The 22,062-nt window shown below is 53.1% G+C and overlaps 2 protein-coding genes across 6 annotated transcripts in view; one reads left to right on the top strand and one right to left on the bottom strand.

The window, feature by feature from the left end:
- The window catches only part of APMAP (adipocyte plasma membrane associated protein), a 37,545-nt gene extending 30,104 nt beyond the window's left edge, over positions 1-7,441 (top strand). The window contains exon 9 of the mRNA XM_045770933.2: positions 5,183-7,441. Coding sequence (XP_045626889.1) covers positions 5,183-5,392 — 210 coding nt within the window. The 3' untranslated portion in view covers positions 5,393-7,441. The remainder of the gene's footprint in view (positions 1-5,182) is intronic.
- A 2,453-nt stretch (positions 7,442-9,894) lies between these two features.
- CST7 (cystatin F) lies at positions 9,895-20,389 on the bottom strand. 5 transcript variants are annotated; one of them, XM_045770935.2, is made up of 5 exons: positions 20,234-20,344; positions 14,160-14,373; positions 13,588-13,760; positions 11,832-11,948; positions 9,895-11,290 (listed from the first exon to the last, which is right to left on the bottom strand). In XM_045770935.2, the coding sequence occupies exons 2-5, from the start codon at positions 14,365-14,367 to the stop codon at positions 11,213-11,215; spliced, it is 576 nt and encodes a 191-aa protein (XP_045626891.1). In that variant the 5' UTR covers positions 14,368-14,373; positions 20,234-20,344; the 3' UTR covers positions 9,895-11,212. The 5 variants fall into 5 exon arrangements, with proteins under 5 accessions (XP_045626891.1, XP_045626894.1, XP_045626892.1 ...); XM_045770938.2 differs by lacking the exon at positions 14,160-14,373 and having other exon boundaries at positions 20,234-20,389; XM_045770936.2 differs by lacking the exon at positions 11,832-11,948.
- Between the last annotated feature and the right edge of the window lie 1,673 nt (positions 20,390-22,062).

Genomic DNA, 22,062 nt, shown 5'->3' with positions numbered 1-22,062 from the left:
CCGAAATCAAGATTCAAGAATCAGATGCCTAACTGGCTGAGCCACCCAGGCACCCCACTTATAGTAACTTCTTTAAAATACATTTTATGCCTCAGCCTGAAATGTAAACTGAAACACTTGGACCCTTTGAGGTTACCCTTCTGGCTTCCTTGTCTGGGTATTTTTACCATCACCCTCACCGTCATGTCCTGTTAATTACACCTGCCTCTTTGTGATGGCTGTTTCAGGCCTTCTCCCCTCTCCACAGACCCTGCAACTTGGCCTTCAGACGGGGCCCCCGCAGACCACACTGCTGCTCCTCCTCAAATGGTTATCAGGCACGTCTTCCTGTGGCCACACATGGAGATGCACTGTCCTTGGATGCCATCCCACCCTGGCTCCTCTTGCCTTCTGAGACCTTCCTGTTCATCATACTCCCCCATCCCCATAGGATCCTGACCTTTGACCTCTTAGCACACCAAACTTTTTCATTACAAAAAAAATCACCCACCTTCACCAATGGCCAGCCATTGGTCAGCCTTTCCGCCAGTGACTTCCATGAGATGCCCTCAGTGTAGCTCTCCACGTTTTACACTGTGGATGAGGAAGCTGCCGATATGGGCGCTTCCATCACGCAGAAATCTTCATTTCTAGCAAGCTCCGTTTCACAGGCTGAACAGATGTTTGGAACGGAGATTCGATGTTGAATAGTGAATAGATATTAAAATAATCGTAACTTAAGGCCCTGGAAGGTACCAGGCAGCAATTACTGAGTCTGTGCAATGCTGGGCCCTGTGTCTGGGCCCTGCTGAGGGGCTGTAGGCCCCTGTTCTGTCAGGCTGGCCCATGGCCTTCAGTTTTGTTCCAAGGTCTGTGGGTCACTGTGGAAAACCCTGATCTGTTCAAAAATAACACATTCCTCCTCTTTGCCTCATTGGCTCCAGAGCCAGCATCTGTTCCCACTGTGACCTGGGAGGAGGCAGAATGGTGAGGTAGGAGGAAGGACAGCGTTGGTTTTTTTTGGTTTTTTTAAGACAGGGGTTTTGAAGAAGGCCAGGCCAGTTAGGCGACCCTGGGCAGATGATATGACCTCTGTGCCTCAATTCCTCCATCTTTCAAGTGGGAAGAATAACAGCATCCTTCTCTTTCATTAGGTACTGAAAAAATGTAACGGGAATATGCATATAATACCTTTGGCTGACTAGAGTAGGTGTTCTCTTTCCGTACCTGTCCATGTTTGCACCGTGAAGTGGTGCTGGTGGAGGTTTGTCTCCCACCCCCACCCCGACAGAACGCAAGCTCCATCAGAGCGGGTGTTTCTCTGTTCCATCGCTCCTTTGTTCCCAGCACCTAGAACCATGTCCGGCACATGGGAGTGCTCAGAAATGACTGTGGAAGCAGTGTGTGTTCAGGGAGGGGCTGGAGCGGTGACACGTGTTCCTGGCACAGGAGAGCTCCGCGCCTTCCTGAGGCAGGTCAGGAGCAGTGGGAGAGGACCATAGGCCTTGCAGACATGACAGAGTCTAGATCGAATTCTAACTACAGTTGAAGTCATGGAGGATTTTTGTTTGTTTTTCGTTTTGAGACAGTATCAGACTTAGGAAAGTAGCAAGAGGGTACAAAGAATTTCTTTCCCTGAACTATTTGCAGGTAAGTTGCTGACCTGATGCCCTGTCATCATCAGGGTTTGGGCAGTTGCCCTGATGGATTCAACCCAGGCTGCGGTGTGGCCTTCAGTTGTCATGTCTCTTTATTCTCCTTCAATCTGGAAGAGCTCCTCAGTCTTGATCTTTTTGAGAAATACAGGTCAGTTATGTTGTAGAATGTTCCTCCATGTGGGTTATCTGGCATTTCTCATGATTAGATTTAGGTTATACAACTCTGGCAGGAAGACCACGGAAGTTGTGTTCTCAGTATGTCCTGTCGGGGGCACGTGAGGTCAGCTTGTCCCATACTGGTGGTGGCAGCATTGGCCACCTGATTCAGCGGTGAATGCTGGGCTTCTCCATTGTGAAGTCACTCTTTTTCCATTTGTAAGTAACAAGTATTTGTGGGGAGGTGCTTTCTAAATAAGCAAACATCAGTGTGATCTCACGGTTGCCTATTTTTTTCGGTGGTTTATAATCTCTTACTGCCATTATTTATTTTGAGGCTCAGATTGTCTGTCTATGGCCAGTGGGAGCCCCTTCAGTGTGGCTCCTTGCCCTCTGCACACATCCCTACCGTTTTTGGAGTGGTTCCTCACTTTGTGACACAGGCTTATCATGCCCCAGCTCTGTAACTGACCGCTTCTCCAGGAGCCCTGGTTCCTTCTAGAGGGGATCTGGTGCTACATGTGCTCATGGCTTTTGGCAGGTCACTGCCCCTAGTCCCCCTCAACAGACAAAGCCGGGGAACATATGCGTGTATATTCATACATATATAAATACAGTTGACCCTTGAACAGCACAGGGGTTGGGGCACTGGCCCCTGTGCCATCAAAAATCTGTATACAACATTTGACTCCCCAAAGACTTAACTATTAACAGCCTACTGTTGACCAGATGCATCACCAGTAACAAACAGTTGATTAACACATAATTTGTATGTTATCTGTATTCTTATAATAGAGTAAGCTAGAGAAAGACGATTACTAACAAAATTATAAGGAAGAGAAAATACATTTACAGCACTGTATTGATCAAGAAAATCTGCATATAGGTAGACCTGCTGCAGTTCAGGCTGGTGTTCAAGGGTCAACTGTATATGCGGTGTATGTATACATGTTTACACATATGTTCATTTATTCATCATCTGTTTATTTAAATTGAAAGCTGTAAGTAATGCTAGTATTTTGGCTTCTAGTCTCATACCACAGGATTTATTCTAGTTTTCTCCACTTCCATAATAGTACTACCCTTCTCTAATAGTGAAACACCTGGATCCTATTATCCTTCATACCTGTTTGATAGATTTCCTGGGTGTCACCAATCTGTGGCTGTGTTCCCCATCACACAGCCCCTGCTAGGGCTCTGGCATCCCATGCTGGGCCTTCTCCCTCCTCCCAACCATGTGAGGCGTCTGCCTTTCCTCTCAAGGGCTCTGATGCCTGTGCCAAGCTGCCCCCAGGTAAACACCATCCTCACTCTGCCTGGGCTCTGCCAGCCTGTGCCAGGCCACCCCACTGCGGGAACATGTCTTACCCTGCTTGGGCTCGGTGCCCTATTCCGTGCCACTGCCCTCTCCCTTCCCCTAGTGTGGACTCTCCCTCACCTTGCTTGGACTGACTCGTGGTCTGGGCCACTGTGGTTCCAGCCTCTGCACACTCCTACCCTGCTGGGTCCTACAGGCCACTTCCTGACTGAATTATTCAGAAGGGGCCTGATGTAGTACAAAGAAAGTTTAAAGAGACAACTTTAGCTGCCGTGTGGGGAGCAGCCTGCAGCATGGCTCCATGAGCTGTGAAGAGTCTGGTGTGGAGGAGCCTGCAGCAGCCAGGAAAGATGGTGGGGCAGAGCCTGGGGTGGGGGTGGTACATACGTAGCACATGATAAGACCCTGTGGTGCCGGGCTTGCAGGGTCTGGAGAGAAGGGATTAGGCGAGAGGGCCAGCATCTCAGTATCAGCAGCTGGTGTCAAGGGCCCTCCCTGTCTCTTTAGCCAGGGGGTCTGTCAAGTTTGAAGAGCTGTTAGAAAGTCTGGGTGGACAAGGGTCAGCAACCAGGGGTTGGAAATCAGGGTGGAGATTTGAGAGCTTCCCCTGTCATCCCCCCAGGAGAGGGGATGTGATGTCTTAGGGATAAGATGGAGAGAACAGAGAAGGGAGGACGCAGCATTGAAGTGAGGTGGCATTTCATGGGCCGTGGGAAGCCTTATGAAGTATTTTAAGCTATAATCAACTTTGATTGCCATACAACTTTCTAGAACAGTCAACTTGTGTGACTGCTTGGACCTTTCCAATGACTAGGAGACATTATTCATTGGACATTACAGTTGTTTGGCTGTTTCCCCTTACATTGAAAGGTAGACATCTGCCTATTAATTTTCATTCACTGGTCTTACACAGTAGCATACTGTCATTGTTTCCTCCCTCGTGTCCTGCTGTGCCAGAAATTGCATATATTACCCTCTGGTTTCTCTGCTTAAACCCCTTCAGTAGCCCCGTGTGGCCCTTGACCTGGCTGAGCCACGGGTCTCCTAGAGGGTGCCATGCTCATCGTGGAGGTTATCTCTACATTGGCCTCAAGCGGAGCTGCCAGGGCCCTGGGGGGCAGGGACACGTTCATTTAACCTGTCCGGGTCTTTTCTCTTTAACGTGAACCACCCTCAAATCTCCATCGTTTGCACCTTGCACGTGGAAATATTTTAACCTCGTCTGAGCGCTTGGCATTTATTCTGGTTAGGCTGTGCTGGTTTTAACCCGGTGTTCTGGGTTCCATGTCAGTGTGGGCTTGCTTCAATATTGTGTCTTCCTCGGACGTGAGGAGTCGTGAACCCTTCAGCCAGGCCATCCAGAGTGGCGCCTGCATTGGGCGTGGTGGGTACCGTGGCGAGGGCTGTTGGAAAGCTGCCATCCTGTGCCAGGCTAGCCTTGCCTCTGGATGCAGGCGACAGGAGGCTCCTTGGCCTGCTCTGCACGGGGGCAGAAGTGGGGGAGGCCTGGGGGGTGACAGGCCCTGTGCCAGGGCAGGGAACTGGTTTAATCTGCTTCCGTTCTACGCAGCTTCCCTGTCATTGGAAGAGCTGGGCCCTTATGAGATGGTGAGGGGATCTGTGAAAAACAAAATTCAACTGAATAAACGTCAAAGAGCTTATTGGCTTTGTTCAGTGACTCATGAGTCAGACACCATCCAACCCGGCAGATACAGATGAGCTCAGAGGAGTGGCACAAAATGAAAGACTTTCATAGGCAGGAGGGAGCAGGAACAAGGAGGTCACACTGGACAAAAAACAGTTTGGTTATCACCAGGCTACTTTCCTTTAGGGGGATGGCAGGCAGATTACCTCACTAGTACAGATCAGGTGATTCCTGATTGACTGGTTTAAGATTCCGTTTCTGGGAGAACCCAAGCTGTAAGTAAGTTAGGTCTCAGTTTGGTGATGTGGGGCTGAGCATAACTGACTCCATTTTGGGCCTGTGGTCTTGTTTTTAGCAGGCCAGATCTGCTCACACCACTGTCTTGGTCAGAAGCTAACCTCTCCTCACACTGTGCTTCCCTTCCAGCTGTTTAGTCAGGAGACTGTGATGAAGTTTGTACCACGGTACAGCCTCGTTCTAGAACTCAGCGACAGCGGGGCCTTCCGGAGAAGCTTGCACGATCCCGACGGGCAGGTGGCCTCCTACGTCAGCGAAGTGCACGAGCACAACGGGCACCTATACCTGGGCTCCTTCAGGGCCCCCTTTCTCTGCAAACTCAGCCTCCAGTCTGTTTAGCGGCCTTGACCATGGCTGTGCCAGAAGTCCTCACACTGGGCACCACTGCTGGTCCAGGAGATTCCGTGCACACAGCCCTTTCCACCTGCACCTGCTGGTCCTTGGACGTGGACGTTGGAAGTGGACAGTGAGACCCTGTGGATTTCTGGGACCCTGTGGGATGCCCCTCACCTGGGTTTGACATTGCATTTAGAGGGAAGCATAACATGCCACAGGAAAGATAAGTCCATGTTAAGCCATTTCCTCTTATAAAACCTTTCTAAGTACAGTGATTCTCTAGGACTTAGGAGACTTCATGCACTTATAATAGGCCTCAGGGTTTGTGGATCGAGCAGTAGATGAGATGTCCAGGGATCTTGTTTTTGCTACTGGCTGTCCTGCCAGCATCAGTATCTTTACGTTAAAATGCGGTAATACCTGTTTTGGGGGGTGGAGCACAGGAAGGGCAAGGAGAGCTCAGTGCAAAAGTATGTTGAGGCCAGTGGGTAGAGCTGTGTAAGTGACAGAGCTGTATTCTCCAGAGCTGTGCGGGCTGTGGGCCCTTGATCCTGTGCTCCCTTCCATAGCTTACACCCCCAGCCTACCCCGATTCAGCCCCACTCTGAACCAGAGGGTTTTCAAGACTCCTGAGTCCCCATCAACCATTTAAAGGCAAGGACCCGAGTAAGTACATAGAAGCATGTCGATACCAGCAGCTCTGAGAGGACCTGCTGGGCTTCTCTCTCTGAACAATCTACCACATCAATGGAATGATCCAGCAGCTGGTTCTACAGGGCTGAATCTAGGGGAGTCCTGTTGACACCCCTTTGTTCCTTACCTCTAGACCAGCAGGTGAATAGTGCACATGTTAATGTCATTTGCTAAAGTGTCACAAGTCTGAAGTTGCTGTATATCCTGACAAGTATGTACACACTGGGCCTAATTTTGTCAGGGGGACCCATGTAAGAATGATAATTAAATTGACTTTTCTGCTCATTAACCTTTTCTGATGGTGTTGCCTGGGAGTTTCTTCTCTAACATAATTAGGTTAACGGTGACTGAAGCTTGATTCCACCGTGGGCTGATAGGATCCTTTTGGCCAGGGCCTTGTTTAGGGACAAGCAGTCCGTCTGGCTTGGTCAGGGTCCCTCGGACGGCCGCCACCTCCGGCCCTCACTTCCCGGCAGTGCCTCATTGTGGGGAAAGTCGATAGTACACTGCGTTTCGGCTTCCAGCCTACAGAAAGGGGCTGATATCTGTTCCTTTCTGTCCTGGCTGTTGGTGAGAGTACATAAGACATCGTGTCTCTGGAATTGTTTTCAATAACTTGACAAGGAAATCTTTTAAATAGGTAACAATAGCTGTGGTAAAATCTGAACCATTCGTGTCGTGTTGCCCTGGCTGGCAACAACCCCTGTGCTCCCTTCCCGACAGTGGCACCCTGCCCTGCGCGGCCTGGCCTGGTTTTAGGGGAAAGAGTCAGGATCTGGAGGTTGGCTCAGCTTGTGGTATCGCGTGCTCAGGATGGCTTTGTGTGCAGCAGGACGGGGTCAGAGACTGGCTTCAGTCCAGCCGATGTGACCCAGGTCATATTAGGTGCGTGACTCCATGTTGTTTAGGTTACTTTAGGGGAAAGAAAATTGAGTCTAGATTACTAAGTGCTTTTTAATAGATAATGGCGTACCCCATATATCAGCTGCACAGGATATAAGGTAAAACCTGATCATTCTGCCATAAAAAATAATTTAAATGTGTGGAGCCTATATAAGTTGACTTCTTGCTTGAGACAGAGGGCTTTGCTTTTAGTGCTTGCTGTTTACCGATGCCAAGAAGCTGGTAAATTGCTTTTCACAGTTTTCAACAAAGGAGTCTTGATTTTGACTTAGATGTCGATTTTCTGTCTCAATGTGTCACTTCCTGTGTTTTATCTGGTAATTTGCCGTGGTGAGGTACAAAATATAGCCTTATTAGGTTTAAATAGGTGGTATGCTTTTGTTGTAAACATAAAGCAGATTTGCTCTACTGTGAATTACTAATATGCTTTTAAAATTAAATCAAGCAGTTCCTTCATTGTGTGCTTCTTTATTACCTATTACAAAAACTCCACGGGGACTCAGGTACTGCCTTTCATAGGACAGAAGCCCTGTTTTGAGATTTTTATCCTCAACATGCATTTGCAGAGTGGTCTGTAGTTTAGAAGGAGTTTTCATGCACACTGACGTTTTACTGATGAAAGGAGATATACTCATTTTATAGGGGGGGGAACTGAGGCTTGGAGGGCTGGAGAGGGCTTGCCCAGACTCCCTGAGCACACGGTGCCAGCACACTGCTGGCTCTGACTTCGGAATCTGCTGGGAAAGCTGGGAGATGAAGCAGGGTGGTGTTTCCAGGACCGGGCTCTGTGGTGGTCACCGCCCAGCCCAGGGGCTAGACCTTGGCTGCACATCAAAGTCCCCTGGGCTTCCCAGTCTTCTGGAGTGGCCTGGCATCATCATGGTTTCAAGCTTCACAGGTGGTCCCCGTGGCAGTGGTGGGGCACTCATCACTGCTGGGGCCCACCTGTACCCTAAAGAGGGGCTACGCTGGGCGGACACCTGGAGCAGGGCCAGGAGAGCTGAATCCCTGAGAGTCTGTGTATAGCTAGTGAGGAGGTGTGGGGCATGGCCAGGGAAAGCTCTAGAACACTCATGGCAAGACTGTTAGAATTTTGACTGGTTTTGCTCAGTTTTTGAGACCTTCAACAATTAGTATTTTTTCTCTTTGGTCCTAATTCTGGGTTGTCGTAGAATCCTGGGTATTTAACTTCATATTTTCTCAGTGAGAATAACATTAGATGATGTCACAGCTTCCATCTGTGTCAGAGTCATACCCTCCGAGTCAGAGCAAAGCTCTAAGTTTAAAAAAGCAGGTAACACTGGGTCAGCAATACGAGACTTCAGGTCATCACTGGTTGACGTCTGAGGCCTACCGTAAGTTACACCATCTCCATGTTGGGTGTTTTGTTTCATCTCTTTGGATCCTACCAAATGGCTCTCTGGCCAATCCCTTCCCAGGTCGGGCTTCGGTGTGCTTGGTCTGGAGAGAAGTTTTTCATGGCGTGGGGGTGGGGGGGCAAAGTTATGTCGTTAGAACAAGCGGCACGCCCACAGGCATGTAGCAAAACGTCTGCAGTGGTGCTGTTAGCAGATGTGTGTCTGTGGAGGACAAAGGCACGTGAGCTGATGGCTTCCACAAATCAGAGTAGCCTCGGGCCGGCTCACAGGCTCAGCCCCTTTCCTTCTCATGTTGCAGTGCCTGGTGTAAGAGTTGTTAGTCAAGGGGGCGCCTGGGTGGCACAACGGTTAAGCGTCTGTCTTCGGCCCAGGGCGTGATCCAGGCGTTCTGGGATCGAGCCCCACATCAGGCTCCTCTGCTATGAGCCTGCTTCTTCCTCTCCCATCCCCCTGCTTGTGTTCCCTCTCTCGCTGGCTGTCTCTATCTCTGTCAAATAAATAAATAAAATCTTTGAAAAAAAAAAAAAGAGTTGTTAGTCAAGCGTAGTCTTCTGTGAGGTATGGTACACAAAGCGGATTGGGAACAATAACGCAGCTGACGTATTATAGCGTTCAGCTCACCTGGAGTTCAGGCACTAAGGCCCCCATGTAGGGAGGGTTTGCGGAAGCCTGAGATTGGGGGCCACGGTCAACTGGCTTCTGCAGGGGCTGGTTTGCCTCAGTTCGAAGACTTCTGTTTACTTTATAGGAAGAGATTTTAAATACCTGGCCGCAAATGATGTTTTGAAAATTGTGGTCATGGGTTAGTGTTGAAACCTGAGAGTTTCGAGATGCAGATCTGAGGCTTCCTTCTCTGTCCCGAGGGAAGATCAGCCCTGGCTCCTGGCTGGGGGGGGAGGGGGGGGCGTGTTCAAATGCAGCTCAGCTCCGAGCAGAAGTACTCTGAGGCTACTCTACCCCACACCTGTGTCTGCATTCTCATTTCTCCTTTCCCATCATGAGGCCAGGTGAGGCCAGGCGGGCCCAGAGGCCTGGACACCTAAGTAATAACTTTCAGGAGGGGCCTGGCCTTCCTGTGCTTTGAGCTGCATTTAAATGTTACTGAGGACCAACTGGGAGTTCCCAGCGGTTCCTATCTCCATTTGCTGCATCATCCTGCCCCTTAGCTGTGTCCCGAGGCCCATCGGACTCTGAAGCTCTAACTACTGGTGTTCCTGCCACCTTGTTTATGTATGTATGGGTCAACAGCGCTGGGAACTCATTTATCTTAATGAAAGGATGGCCTTCAGAATCATCAAATAAATTAAATGTCTTGTGGCATAGTTGCCACCACCGTCCCTGAATTAAATGACCAGAAGGAGGCAAGCCAGCAAAAATGAATGAGGATTTGGAAATTAAAGCTCTCTCCTCACTGAAGGAAGCCAGAGGGTAATTCATTTTGGTTGTACGTACTGATCAAGTTTACAACTGCATACTAAATTGGCGTACATATTTAATGCAGATTTTGTTTCTTATGAATTATCAAGTCCATATTTTTTAAAAATTGATTTATTTTAGAGAGAGAGAAAGAGCAGGGGAGGAGGGGCAGAGGCAGAGGGAGAGGGAGAGATCAATCTCAAGGAGACTCCCTGCTGATCACAGAGCTCTACCTGGGGCTCCATCTCAGGACCTGAGCTCATGACCCTAACGGAAATCAAGAGTCCGAGGCTTAACTGACTGAGCCACCTAGGAGCCCCAAGTCCATGTATTTTTTTGAAGGCAACAGTGTATTTTGTACTAATCTATAATTTGAAGAGGCCTGAAGAGGACGAAGTCCAAAGTGAGAGGCTCTGCATTCCAACCCAGGCCTACTGGAGCAGGGTGGCCAGGGGCCTGTGTTCTCTGAGTGAAGCCCATCTCTGTCTGCAAGCTCCTGGGCATGTCCGTGGCCCAGCCTTGCACTGCTTCCAATGCCAGCTCAAGCCCTGTCTTTGACAAGGACACCAGCACCTCCCAGCCCACAGCAATCCCCTCCTATCCCATCCTCTCTGGCACAGTGTGTCTATCCCTAACCTGGGCTCCCCTCTCCTGAGAGGCGGTGGGGGGTGGTCCCAGCACTCTGCCTTACCTCACCTGCCCAGGTACAGTGGTGCACATGCTGAGCCTCAGAGGCAGTGGAGAGAACTTGGGTGTATGACTCCTAGTCAGCGGGAGGGTGCTGCCTGCCCCACCAGTTCACGATGTGGACGCAGGCTGGCCTGTTTCTGGCTGCTCTGGTCTTCAGTATATTGTAGCTAGCAGTGAAAGGCTGGAAAAGCCTCCAAGGGGCTTTATGAAGTCACTTAGACTCATCAGACCACTCAGTGAGGGGGACCCCGCACGATGCTCACCTCACCTTCCTGACTGTTCCTTTAACAGGTAAAGCAACAGGTGTTGCTTTGAGATGGTCAGTTCTTTATATTTATTCATCGTTTTATTCATGCACAAAAGGTCAAGATGTACAATGGCTGACTTGTCCCCCTGCCCGGTGCTGTAACCATTACTCATTCAAAGGGGTGGATCTCTGGGCTTTCATTGCTGAATGTGGGACCATCAGGTCATCAGGTGGGAGGAGACGGGAGGGGGCTCGCTCAGGGGTCCAGAGCCTGAATAATTACCATCAGAGCATCGGTAGAATTACTTAGGTTTAGAAGAAGAAAATGCGAAATGTCATTCTTCCAGCCCAGCTACTCTGCGATGAGCCCCCAGGCACTTGCATTTCTGCTCACTGGTGAGCGACTACGGAGGTCTGGGGGCCTGTGACAGCCAGGGCGGGGCTGTGACCGAGCACAGCAAAGAGCGCGAGTGCAGTGCTGCTGAGAGGCAGAAGTCAGTGACAGTGGAGAACGGGCACCTCGAACCTCTGGAGCCAGGGGATGACCCAAACTTCCGAGTAGCAGCTGAGAGTCTGAAATGAAGAAGGGCGCACTGAGACCCCTGGCCCGCCGCAGAGGCTGCTCTCCCAACACGCTCCGCAGCGGTTAGGTTCCCTGCGCTGCTGCTGTGGGCTGTGCGTGCGCGCATCTTCCTAATGTGTTCTCCCCCTGCCCCAAGTTTTTATTTTGAAAAGTTTCACATCTACAGAGAAGTTGAGAGATTCAAGAATATATACTTTTCACTTTCTTTTGCAAATTATAGATTTTCTCACATTTGCTCTCTCCTGCATGTGTCTGTGTATATATGATTTCTGAATTGTTTGAAAGCTCCTGCCCCAAGCCCAGGGTGTTTATTTCCTGGAGCTGTACCCCTCGGGGCGGGTGGTGTGAGGTCTCTTGGGAGCCCTCCCTCTGTGTTTCCCCGGGTCTGTGGGTGCTGCATGGATGTTGGGAGTGAGATCTGGGACCTTGCAGGCAGAGAGGTGATGAAGGGGATGTTTCCCAAAGCCCCAGGGAGTGGGTGAGGGCTGGGACGGCAGTGAGTGGGTGTGAGGTGAGACCCCTTCGTTTTACCCTTTTTAAAGTACGGTTGGTCTGGAAGTCACAGTTGTCTAGAATAGGGTGCTGGGTCTTCTTGCAAGAAGTTCTGCCAATCTTCATGTCTAGCATGTACCTCAGGCCCTTCACGATCTAAGGGGAAAAAGGGCCAGTTCGGTGTTACTTAGTCCAGGACAGAAGGCTGGCTGCTCCTCCACCAGCAGGGGGAGGCATGGAGACGGGAAAGATGCATGGATATGCGCCCTGAAAGCGGCTGAGGGTGTGGAGGCCTGTCTGGGACTCACCAGAGAACTCTGGGAGGGAATCTACCGCTTGGACCCAAGCCCCTCCTTTCCCTTCCCTTCTTATCCACTCATGTCGTTCCTGCTCACGGTGCCAGTTCTCCGTCCCCAGGTGAGACTTGGGCTCTCTGTCTGTGCTAGGACATTTCCTCCCTGCCCAGAACTCTCCATCAGGGGGATGGCCCCTGCGCCTCACCTCCATGCCCGGTACCCACCCGCAGCCTGTGCTGACCTGCCCTGAGTGCCAACGGTGGTTGCTTGTTTTTCCCGGTTTCAGAATAGACCTTTTCCACTCGCATGTGGCAGCACCCTGGCTCATTCTCACCTGTGGTCTCTCAGTAAGGCCTCAGCCCTGCCAAGTACCAGGTGAAATCAAGTCGTCCCCCACGTCCCTGAGAGATAACTTCCCAGCTGCCCCATCCCATAGGCCCTTGAGCACTGGCAGGAACACCAGGAATTTGTCCTGCTCTGCAGGAGGTGAAAGCCTAGCTCTGGAAGATCTCGCAGCCCTTGGGGCTGAGTCCCTGGAGAGATGACACTTTGGCTATTTCCATGGGAAGTAGGCTTTTAAAGCCCACCCCACACCAGCTTGCCTTTCTGCCACATGCTTGCTTTTTTTTTTAAAGATTTTTTATTTATTTATTTATTTAACAGAGATAGAGACAGCCAGCGAGAGAGGGAACACAAGCAGGGGGAGTGGGAGAGGAAGAAGCAGGCTCATAGCAGAGGAGCCCGATGTGGGGCTCGAACTTAGAACGCTGGGATCACGCCCTGAGCCGAAGGCAGACGCCCAACCGCTGTGCCACCCAGGCGCCCCTGCCACATGCTTTCTAATCATAAAAATATGCTGCTTTTAACAAAGGTTGCTATTTTCGAATAAGGATTATAAGAATTTCCAATAATCCTGTTACACAGGGGTAACCATTAGCAGTGTGCATCAAAGCTGTTAGCGTTAGAGTGGGACCCCCTCACCATCTCCCCCTGGGATTTGTGTGTGGGGAAGGGGTGGTGGTTTGGGCAAAGCTCTCTGAGCGACATGACCCAGATGGAGAACGGCAAGAGGGCCTTTGGAGCTGTGGTGTAGGCGAGGGGGCGAGGTGCGGCGAGGCGGGACGAGGTGCGGCGAGGCAGGGCGGGGGCTCTGACGGACGGTGCCAGTGGCTCCTGCCAGCTCGCTTTCTGCTTCTCCCCACTGGCACCCTTCATCGTGCCCAGCTGCAGTGGCCTGTTGCACCCCTGCCCTCCTGGGCTCCGCTCCAGATGTGCCGTGGGTCACGGCCTGATGGCTCCACCCAGGAGGAGCCTGCTTTCACAAGAGGTGGCTCAGGGCCTTCTTGCTGTGCCCTGGGTGCCCCTGGGCTGTCTGTGGCTGCTGCGTCAGCCTCCTGGCCTGGGTCTGGGTTCTAGAGGGACGGGCACAAGGCAGGTCTGCCCCTGAGAAGGCAGGAGCCACTGCAGCCCGGCCTCTTAGGGGTGTCCCTGACCCTCACCTGGACCAGGGCTCTGCTGATGTGGGACTCCTTGAACAAGAAGATGTCATTCGTACAGTTGTTGAACCTTTCAACGCTGTGTCTGGCTGCTTGGAGGACTTCTGGATCGTGGGGGTTTATCGTTTTGGGAAATCCTGGCTTCACGTCTGGGCTAAGGGTCTGGGAACAAATATCTGAAACAGAGAAGCACAGAAGCAGACAAGAACGTTGCTGTGAGCAGGGTCCTTGGGCCCCGTGTGCCACCCCACACCCCACGGTGCGTCTGCTGTGCACCCCACGGCTGCTCCCTCCTCATGGCTGAGGACCAGGCGCGGTGGGGTGGTACCGTGAGGAACGGAAGTAGTCCCGCCCGCTGTACTTGCGCACACAGTCGTTTTTGGAACCCAGGGTCGTTTCTAACACGTGTTAAAGAAAACCCGAATGTGTCTTCAGGTGGCGGAGCCTCGGGATAGGACGCAGCCCCAGGGGTTAGAAGAAGGTGTCCCAGTTGGCCTTTGAGGCCACCACCATCTCAGTTTGTCCCCAAAAAGTGGACCAGGAGAAGTGCCCATAGGCCCGTCCTGACTTCTCACTTGTGAGGGCGCTGCGGCTGTCCTCTCCCTCAGTGATTGTCAGAATCCACCCAGCTTCCAGGCTCTGGGTGGGCCCATCCGGGGGTGCCAGCTCCGGGCAGCAGCGCAGCCCCCGTTGTCCCTCACGTGCCACCTCCTGCCATGCGGTTCTGGGTACGAGTCCGAGGACGGGCTCCGGCCTGGGCGACCTTATCCCACACAGCGCCATCGCAGGCTGGCATGTAGGGGAGGGAGAGTTGGTTGGCTTTCTTTCATCCTCCCATGCTCGGCCTATTCAAGGAGGCCCACATTTGGCTAAAAGATGGGGTAGGCCACACGAGGGGCTTCTTCCCCAGCACTTAGGCCCCCAGTGTCTGACAGAACCAGGGACCTCCATACCCCTTCTGTCCCGTCCACATCCTCTGCTCCCAGGCCCCACAGAAGCAGAGCCCGGCCACACCCCGAGGACCCTCGCTGGAGAACGACCTGACTTCATTCCTTCGTCCAGCCCACTCGCCCTTCTGGAGCCCTCCTCATCCTGCAGGCTCTGGAGGTACAGAAGCTTCTGTTCACCGGCGTGCACGTTCGTAAATAAGCAGGCAAGGCAGACATCAGAGCGGCAGGCGGAGCAGGCAGGAGTCGTGTGCGGGTCTGCGCACGGGGGCTGCAGGGGCAGGCGGTGCCGTCTGCACAAATCTGCACAGAGGGGCCGAGAGCAAGCTGGGCGCCAGGAGGGCGGACGTGTCTGAGGGCTCAGGGCCCCAGTGTGGCTGAAGCAAGGAGGGCATGTAGGGAAGGGCTGGGAGGCAAGGCCGGGCCCGGCACGGGTGTGGGCTCATTTGGGTTACAAACTTCGGATTTTATTATAGAGAAAACAGGGATATAAAGGTTCCGTATGTTGCCATATGGAATGATGGCCTTTTCTGGCTGGTGGCTCATGGTGAATTTGGGGTTCTGTCAAATTCTACAGCGGACAACTGATGTCTAAAAATAACAGAAAGTTGGGACGTCTGGGCAGCTCAGTCAGTTAGGCGTCTGACTTCAGCTCAGCTCATGATCTCAGGGTCCTGGGATCGAGTCCCGCATTGGGCTCCCCACTTAGTGGGGAGCCTGCTTCTCTCTCTCCCTCTGCCCCTCGCTACTTGTGCTCTCTCTGTCTCTCTCTCTCTCAAATAAATAAAATCTTAAAAAAAAAGTTTTGGGGGAAAAATCTAAATAAACTGGGAGGAGGGAGAAGGGGAAGAGGGTTTTTAGATTTGTAAACAGCTTCTCTTTAGGAAGATGTTCTCCCAGATTTTCCTGAAAGGTTAGCATGCCAGAATGATTCCGAGCTGAGCTGTTTTAGTTCATGAACTGTATTAAACAGAGTATGCAGTTCAGCTCCTCCATGGCACGGCCCCGTTTCAGGGGCTCAGCAGCCACACGTGGTTGTGGCGGTGGGTGCAGACAGAGACACCGTGTCTTTGCAGAGGACCCCACAGAACTGCACTGCCCTGAGCCCTCCCTCTGCTTCCCTCTGCGTGGCCTCAGGGAGCACCGGCAGCGCAGGCGTGTTCAGTCCGGGGAGGCTGAGTTTAGCCCGAGACAGAGGTGCCGAGGCGGCAGGAAGTGGAGACTTGGGGTGTGTGGGTAGCGGCAGTGCTAACCAAGCTTCCGGGCTGAGCGTATGTACGATGGAAAGATCGGTGCTGACCTGTGCCCACCCCACCCCACCCATCCCCTCCTGAGAGACAAACTCCAGCTCAGACCCAAGACACCCCCGTGTATTTGGGTGGCAGAGATAATGGCGACCAGGCATGCAGGCTTTGGGGGAGTCAAGATACCATTTGGTTCCCGGGTGAAGAAATCACAACTTTAGGGGAGGAAGCTGGCAGCATGAGTTCAGCAGAGCATGGGAGCTTTAACAGAAGCTGCACTGGGATGTCCCTCTGGGGACAAGGAGTCCCCCATGCATGGGGACGGACAGAAGGGGGCTGAGAGAAATACCCACTACCTTGTCTGGGGGGTCAGATTAGATAGGGCCAGTGGGCTGGCTAGGCTGGGGAAGGGCCTAGCAGGATGGCGTTTTGTGTGGAGTGCACCTGCTATGGCCTCTTGTCTATGTGAGACCCCTGCCAAGTTCGAGAACCAGGACGGGGTTGGGGGGGCATCTGGCCAGGTGGTCTCCCCTCCTGGCGTGTGGTGCAGCGTAAGGAGCACTGAGAGTGGGCAGAGAAGGCATGAGTCTGTGTGCGTTCTGTGACCCTGGGTGGGGCGGCATCCTGCACTCTGGGGAGGGCCAGCACTGCCTGACCAAGCAGGGCTCCACCTGGCAAATGGGTCTCCCCCAGATGGTTCCTTGGGCCCAAAACTGAAATGTCAAGACTAAGCTCATGATTCCTCGGCAAGGCTCCCGAACCTTTAGCAGCCCCACGGACTTGGCCCTCTGTCCCCGATGAAGACAGCTTACCGCTGTACCTTTCCCAACACGGGGTTACGGCCATCTGCCGGTCCGAGCTTCCCTCAGAGCTCTGTCCCCGACCAGCACTGGGACTGTCCTTTGCAAGAATCCAGCTGTCCTAGGACAGTCTTTGCTGAAAGTCTCCAAAGAAGGAAACAAGGAAAGCTGCTTGTGTTCCTTTGAGTGCCAGCAGCTGTGCTGGTCGGGCTGGGTCAGACCGTGGAACCCGCATTTCCCCAAGCTGCCCACGCGGCTGTGACTCAGGTGGTGGTGGTGGGGGGCCTCCGGGGCTCTGTGCAGAGACACCCTCACAGGAGGAGGGGGGCTGGGCCGAGGGCTGCTCCCCCAGCACCTGTGCTCGTGCACCACATGAAGTTGAGTGTGATTCGTAGTTGAAACCAAAAACCATTTGGGCAACAACTGCAAGCTTGCTTTCTGCTTCTCACTGTAGTCTAGAGGGCAGAGGAGGGGCAGGGGGCTGGACCTCCAGTGTACTCCTGCCGTCGCAGGTGAGAGGGTCCCCCCTTCCCCACTGTGGAGCCATATGGCTTCTATTTTTTGCTTTGTATAAATTACATTTATTGCTTTTTCTGATTATAAGCCTACCTATTTCGGGTAGGAAATTTGAAAAATACAGAAAAGTATAACAAAAAAATTAGTTATCACTCTTAGTATCTCAAATTAGAAATCACTCTTAGTAACCAGTGTTAATGGTTTTCTAAATAAAATATATTAAATGTAATTTTGCTTGAATTGAACAGGATTAAAAATGAAGTGAAAGAGGGGCACCGGCGTGGCTTAGTCGGTTAAGCATCTGACTCTTAGCTTCAGCTCAGATCATGATCTCAGTGGTCATGAGATCGAGGCCCGAGTTGGGCTCCGTGCTGAGGGGGGATTCTGCTTGAGATTCTCTCCCTCTCCCTCAGTAACCCCTCCCCACCACCATCGCTCTCTTTCTCTCAAAAAAAAAAAAAAAAAAAAAAAGAAGTGAAAGTAGGTGAGGCTGAACCTCAGACGCGTGTCCTTTTGAAACACATGATGTTAGTTCCTAAGCGATTTCGGTAATGTCCGAAAAGTTTAGGGAAAATACTGGTTGGTTTATTTTTATCTAACTGTATGTTTTCCTAAAAGGTAGGCTTCTAGTCAGTAAAGCTTCATCAGTGCAATTGTCTAAACAAACAATAAAAGCTCCATTTTTAATTAAAAAAAAAGGTTGAAAGTCAAATCTATTTTTAGGATTCTTCAAGAGAAATCAACAGGGAAAGGCTTCTCATGGAGAATAAACATCCCAAAAAGGAGCTCTCCTTCAGGGAAGAACGGGAGCGACCATGCGAGTGCTGAGCAGATGGTGACAGCGCAGGCTGGGTGGCCCAGGGCCCTGGCCAGGGGGTCAGTCCCTTCCCCACTCAGCGGGGCCTGGGCTGTCCTCAGGGACAGAGGATCTGCGGTGTATGCTGCGCAGCCAGGGTCCTGGGAGCAGGAGAGTTAGAGCTGTTCCTTTTTGTCACCGCTCTGCAGGCAGCGTGTGGGTCCCCATTCTGCAGGGGAGAGACTGAGGCCCGAGAGGAGCACAGGGTGGGTTTAAACCAGGTCCAACTAATCCTAAAGCCCTGTAATGAGAAGATGTGCCACTGCAAGCTTGGCTGGGGGCAGGGGAGGGGAGCAGAGTGTGACATGGCAGCCCCGTGGAGCTTCCCAGGAGAGATAACAGGTTGAGAAAGAAGGACTTTCGGGTTTCAACGGCACATAAAAGGGCTGAGGACACTGATGTGGCAATTTCCTAAGTCCTGAAGGGCTTAGGGAGGAAAGATGCCATGGGGCTCTGCATTTAGGTCAGTGCAGTGTAGTGTCTGGGCATGGGGAGGTCATATGTCTAGTGGGCACCAGTAGCAGGGGCCCTGTCGCCCCCCCCCCCCCCACAGGAAGGCACTGGACTTCGTTCTCAGAGGAGGGAAAGGAAAGGCTGTGGGAGCCATGGGGGCAGAGTCAGGGCTGGGCTAAGTTCCCGTCTCTGTTCAGCCACCAGACAGAGGGGCTGCCAAGCCCCTCTTTCTGAGGCCCTTGCTGGGGCCCTCATCTGTCAAATGAAGGAAGCACCAGAAGAAATTGCTTTGGAGGGGCAGGGGCTGGGTGGGAGGGAAGGCTACCGGCATGGGGCATGGCAGAGAGTCGGAGCAGGGATGTGGGCAGGTGGCTGCCAAGCACCCCAGGCCCAATGAGAAAGCTTTCCATGGGCCGCCACAGTCAGGCCTCTGCAAGGCCCAAGGGTGCTGGAGTTCTTTACCCATCTCCCAGATGATGACCCTGAGGCTTAGGGAGGTGCAGGTTCCACAGCCAGTAGGCTTGGGGAGTCTGTGGTACCCCAGGGCTCTCTGCGTGTGAGTGTGGGCTCTGGACTTCCCAGTGGGCGCTCAGTGGCAGAGAGGAGGTCTGACAGGGGAGGGCTGCTTCTCTGAGGGGGCAGGGGGCTCTGATGTGGGCATGGACCGGAGGGTTTGGTCCAGCCGTAAGCGGCAGCAGAGGGACGCAGCCCTGCCTGTGAGTGGACACTAACGGCCGTCCAGTGCCGCCTGTCTCTGAATTCCCCACGCAGTCCTGTTCCCGTCCCTGCTCTGTCCCGTGAGGAAAGGGAGGCAAGAGGAAGGAACTTGGCCAAAGAGTTGACGGTGAGAGTCAATTATTAGATCCCAGTACAGCTATGACGGCAGGTTCCACATTTGTCCAGGAGACCCTTCACTGAGGTTGTGAGGAGTGTGCTTCTCTGTTCTGAACACCCAGCTTCTTCCCCTGACTTGTCCTCCTGGGGTGGGTACTAAGTGGGGGGCACAGGAAGACAGCGGTACCCTGCGAAAAGTCCTCTACTAGGCTGGGAAAGGGTGTCCTCATTATGAGAGCTAAGAATGAGGGTTGGGGAGAGTGAGGAGGAAGGGTGTCCTATCCCTGTGGTCCCCACAGGTAGCACCACCCCAGACAGTCCAGGGGCCAGAAGAAAGTGTCACCATGAGGGCATGTGACTCTTCCATCAGCCATGGCCTGGGATTCCAGTGCTGGGAAGGCATCGCCTGCTCCTCTGTGCTCTAGTGATGACAGGTGCTCACTGGCTGTGTAACCTGGGCAAGTAACCCAGTCTCCTTGTGCCTCAGTTTCTAGAGCAGAGGGGCAGCCCCCTCCCTCCCCTTCTCCCCCAGTGCTGGCCTGGCAGGAAGTGTCTGATCCTTAGGCTCCCCGGAGTCAAGTCAGAGGACCGCAGCCGCAGGCAGGAAGGGCAGACGTCAGATAGAAACTGCTTCACCACCACGGGGCATCCCGGAGCTTGGTCCCCGTGGAGGGGCCACAGGGGAGCCTCCCTTGGGCGGACGATTCTAAGTCCCCAAGCAGGCCGCGGGAGGGACCGACGACAGAGGACGGTTCTCTCGCCCCCCAGGCAGGCCCCAGACCCCCACCCCTGAACTCCGCAAAGTCAGCTGCAGCCGGGACGGGAGCCGCCTGCCCCTGGGGCCGCGCGGTCCCCTGGGGCACGCAAGCCAGCAATGTGCCTTGGGGACCCGGGCGGGAAGCTCAGCGCGCGCCCGCCGCCGTCGGGCAATCTCGGGACCTCGTCTCCGGAGTCGGGGAGCCCAGGCATCAAGCGGCCCAGGGAAGACCCTGCTCTTACCTCGCGAAGGGCCCCCGGTGGCGCTCAAGACGAGGCAGCAGAAGGCGAGAAGCACCCCGGCCGGCCGCATGGCTGCCGGCGCGGAGGGCAGCACGCGCTGGGAGAGCTGGGGCCCGGGCGAGGGCCCTGTTCAGGAGCGCAGACGGGCCCCGCCCCGCAAACCGCCGCCGGCGGGGGGGGGGGGGGGTGGGGGGGGGGGTGGGGGGGTGGGCGCTGCCTGCCTGGGGTGGGGCGGCGGGAGTGGGGGGCGGTGATGGTTTCTTGCTGAATCATTTTGACCAGAAGCTCCTCACCTGCATATGTATGGGCTACAAAGTCAACCGCTTCCTTTACACAAGTTTCCAAACAGCAATTATTTGCAAGGGGAGGAGGAAAAGAAATGAGAGCTGTGAACAAAACCCCTGCGATGTTCTACCCTCGAAATATACATGGAAGAGGCATTGCACTAAAAAATTAGCGGGAGCCTATGTGGCTCAATCGGTTAACAGTCTGCCTTTGGCTCAGGTCATGATCTCCGGGGCCTGGGATGAGCCTGCTTCTCCCTCTCCCCCAGCTCCTCACCCTGCTTGTGCTGTCTCTCTCTCAAATACATACATACATACATACATACATACATACATACGTACATACATACATAAAATCTTTAAAAAAACTCAGTGGGGATTTTTCAGAAGCAGAATCATCTGGGTTTCCTTCACCAAAGGGCACGCTTCTCCCGCCCGTGATTCCAGGGTTGTGACCCCCAGCAGGAGACTGTCTCTGCTGGTGTGAGTGGGCAGCTCCCCTTAGGAAGTGGACAGGAAAATGGGGTGCAGACCGCAATTTCACAGAATGGACATCGCCAGGAAACATACTCCCTCTGGGTGATTTCTGCACCTGGAAATCGGCAGGCAGCAGTGTTTGCTGGCTAAGTGATCAACTTCCCAGCTTTGGCTCCACACTGGCAAAAGTGAAGGAAGAAGTGAAGTTTTCCAGAACAGAAGGAGACCCAGAGGTTTCCCTTTGCATGCCCAACCCAGCCGTTAGAGTGCGGTCTCTGGAGCACATGTCTTGAATTTGTCTGAATTCGGGTCTGCCTTTTAACACTTGGGGGACCTTGAGTGAGGGACTGCCTCTCCGTGCCTCAGTTTCTCCGATGGTTGTGGCGAGGGTTTGGGGACTTCCTTAGTTTGAATGCTCAGGGCTGGGATAGAGCACATTGTATGGTCTTAGCTGCAGGGGCACCCCCCAGACTTCGGGACTACCCTGGCAGAAGGAAGGAGATGCCTGAGCCTTCCCCAGATGGGTCCTGCTGGGGCACAGTGGCTTTCAGGTAGGGAGATCTGGGTTTGTGACTCGGGCAAGCCATGTAGACTCTTGGGACCTCCTAGGTTCCTGGCTACTCAGAGATTTGTCGTGAGACCTGTGATTAGCAAAGCATGTTTGGTACAGTGTGTAGTGGGTAGCTGGTGGCATTCAATAAATCGTGGCTGCTGTACACGCCCCCACGTTCTCCTGGGCGTGTTGGTCCCGGACACTCACCCTCTGGCTGTCAGTGGCCACGACACAAGGGCCCCAAGGAGGCGTCTCCGCACCAGGCTCTGTGCCCTGACCACATGTGCCACGTTCGGTGTTCATCCCCAGCAGGGGGTTGGGCTAGAGGAGGGGCCGGGTGTAAGACACTGGTGTCTTTGCTCAACCCAAGTGGCAGGTTGCCACAACTGCTAATTGTTAGTGTTGTGGGTTATTCTCCCTTTCAGAAGCACTCGGGGAGGCTCAGAGCGGTTTTGAGACTTGCCCCGTTACTACGTCTTCTCTGTGCCCCAGCCCTGTCGTCTGTGATTGTGGGT

This window comes from Ursus americanus, chromosome 22 (assembly GCF_024610735.1).
Source record: "Ursus americanus isolate L20-20 chromosome 22, mUrsAme1.1.p, whole genome shotgun sequence".
Taxonomy (NCBI): domain Eukaryota; kingdom Metazoa; phylum Chordata; class Mammalia; order Carnivora; family Ursidae; genus Ursus; species Ursus americanus.
Note: the sequence above shows the minus strand (reverse complement) of the source record. Positions and strands in the feature narration are given on the sequence as shown.

Coding starts and splice junctions, on each gene's coding strand:
- CST7 (XM_045770934.2), bottom strand. CDS start 14,367: ATGGCGCTGTGTGGGATAAGGTCGCCCAGGCCGGAGCCCGTCCTCGGA. Junction 13,761..14,159: donor CAGCCGCAGCGCCCTCACAA/GTGAGAAGTCAG, acceptor TCTCTGTTTCAG/ATATTTGTTCCCAGACCCTT. Junction 13,501..13,587: donor TCAGCAGAGCCCTGGTCCAG/GTGAGGGTCAGG, acceptor CCGTCCCTCTAG/AACCCAGACCCAGGCCAGGA.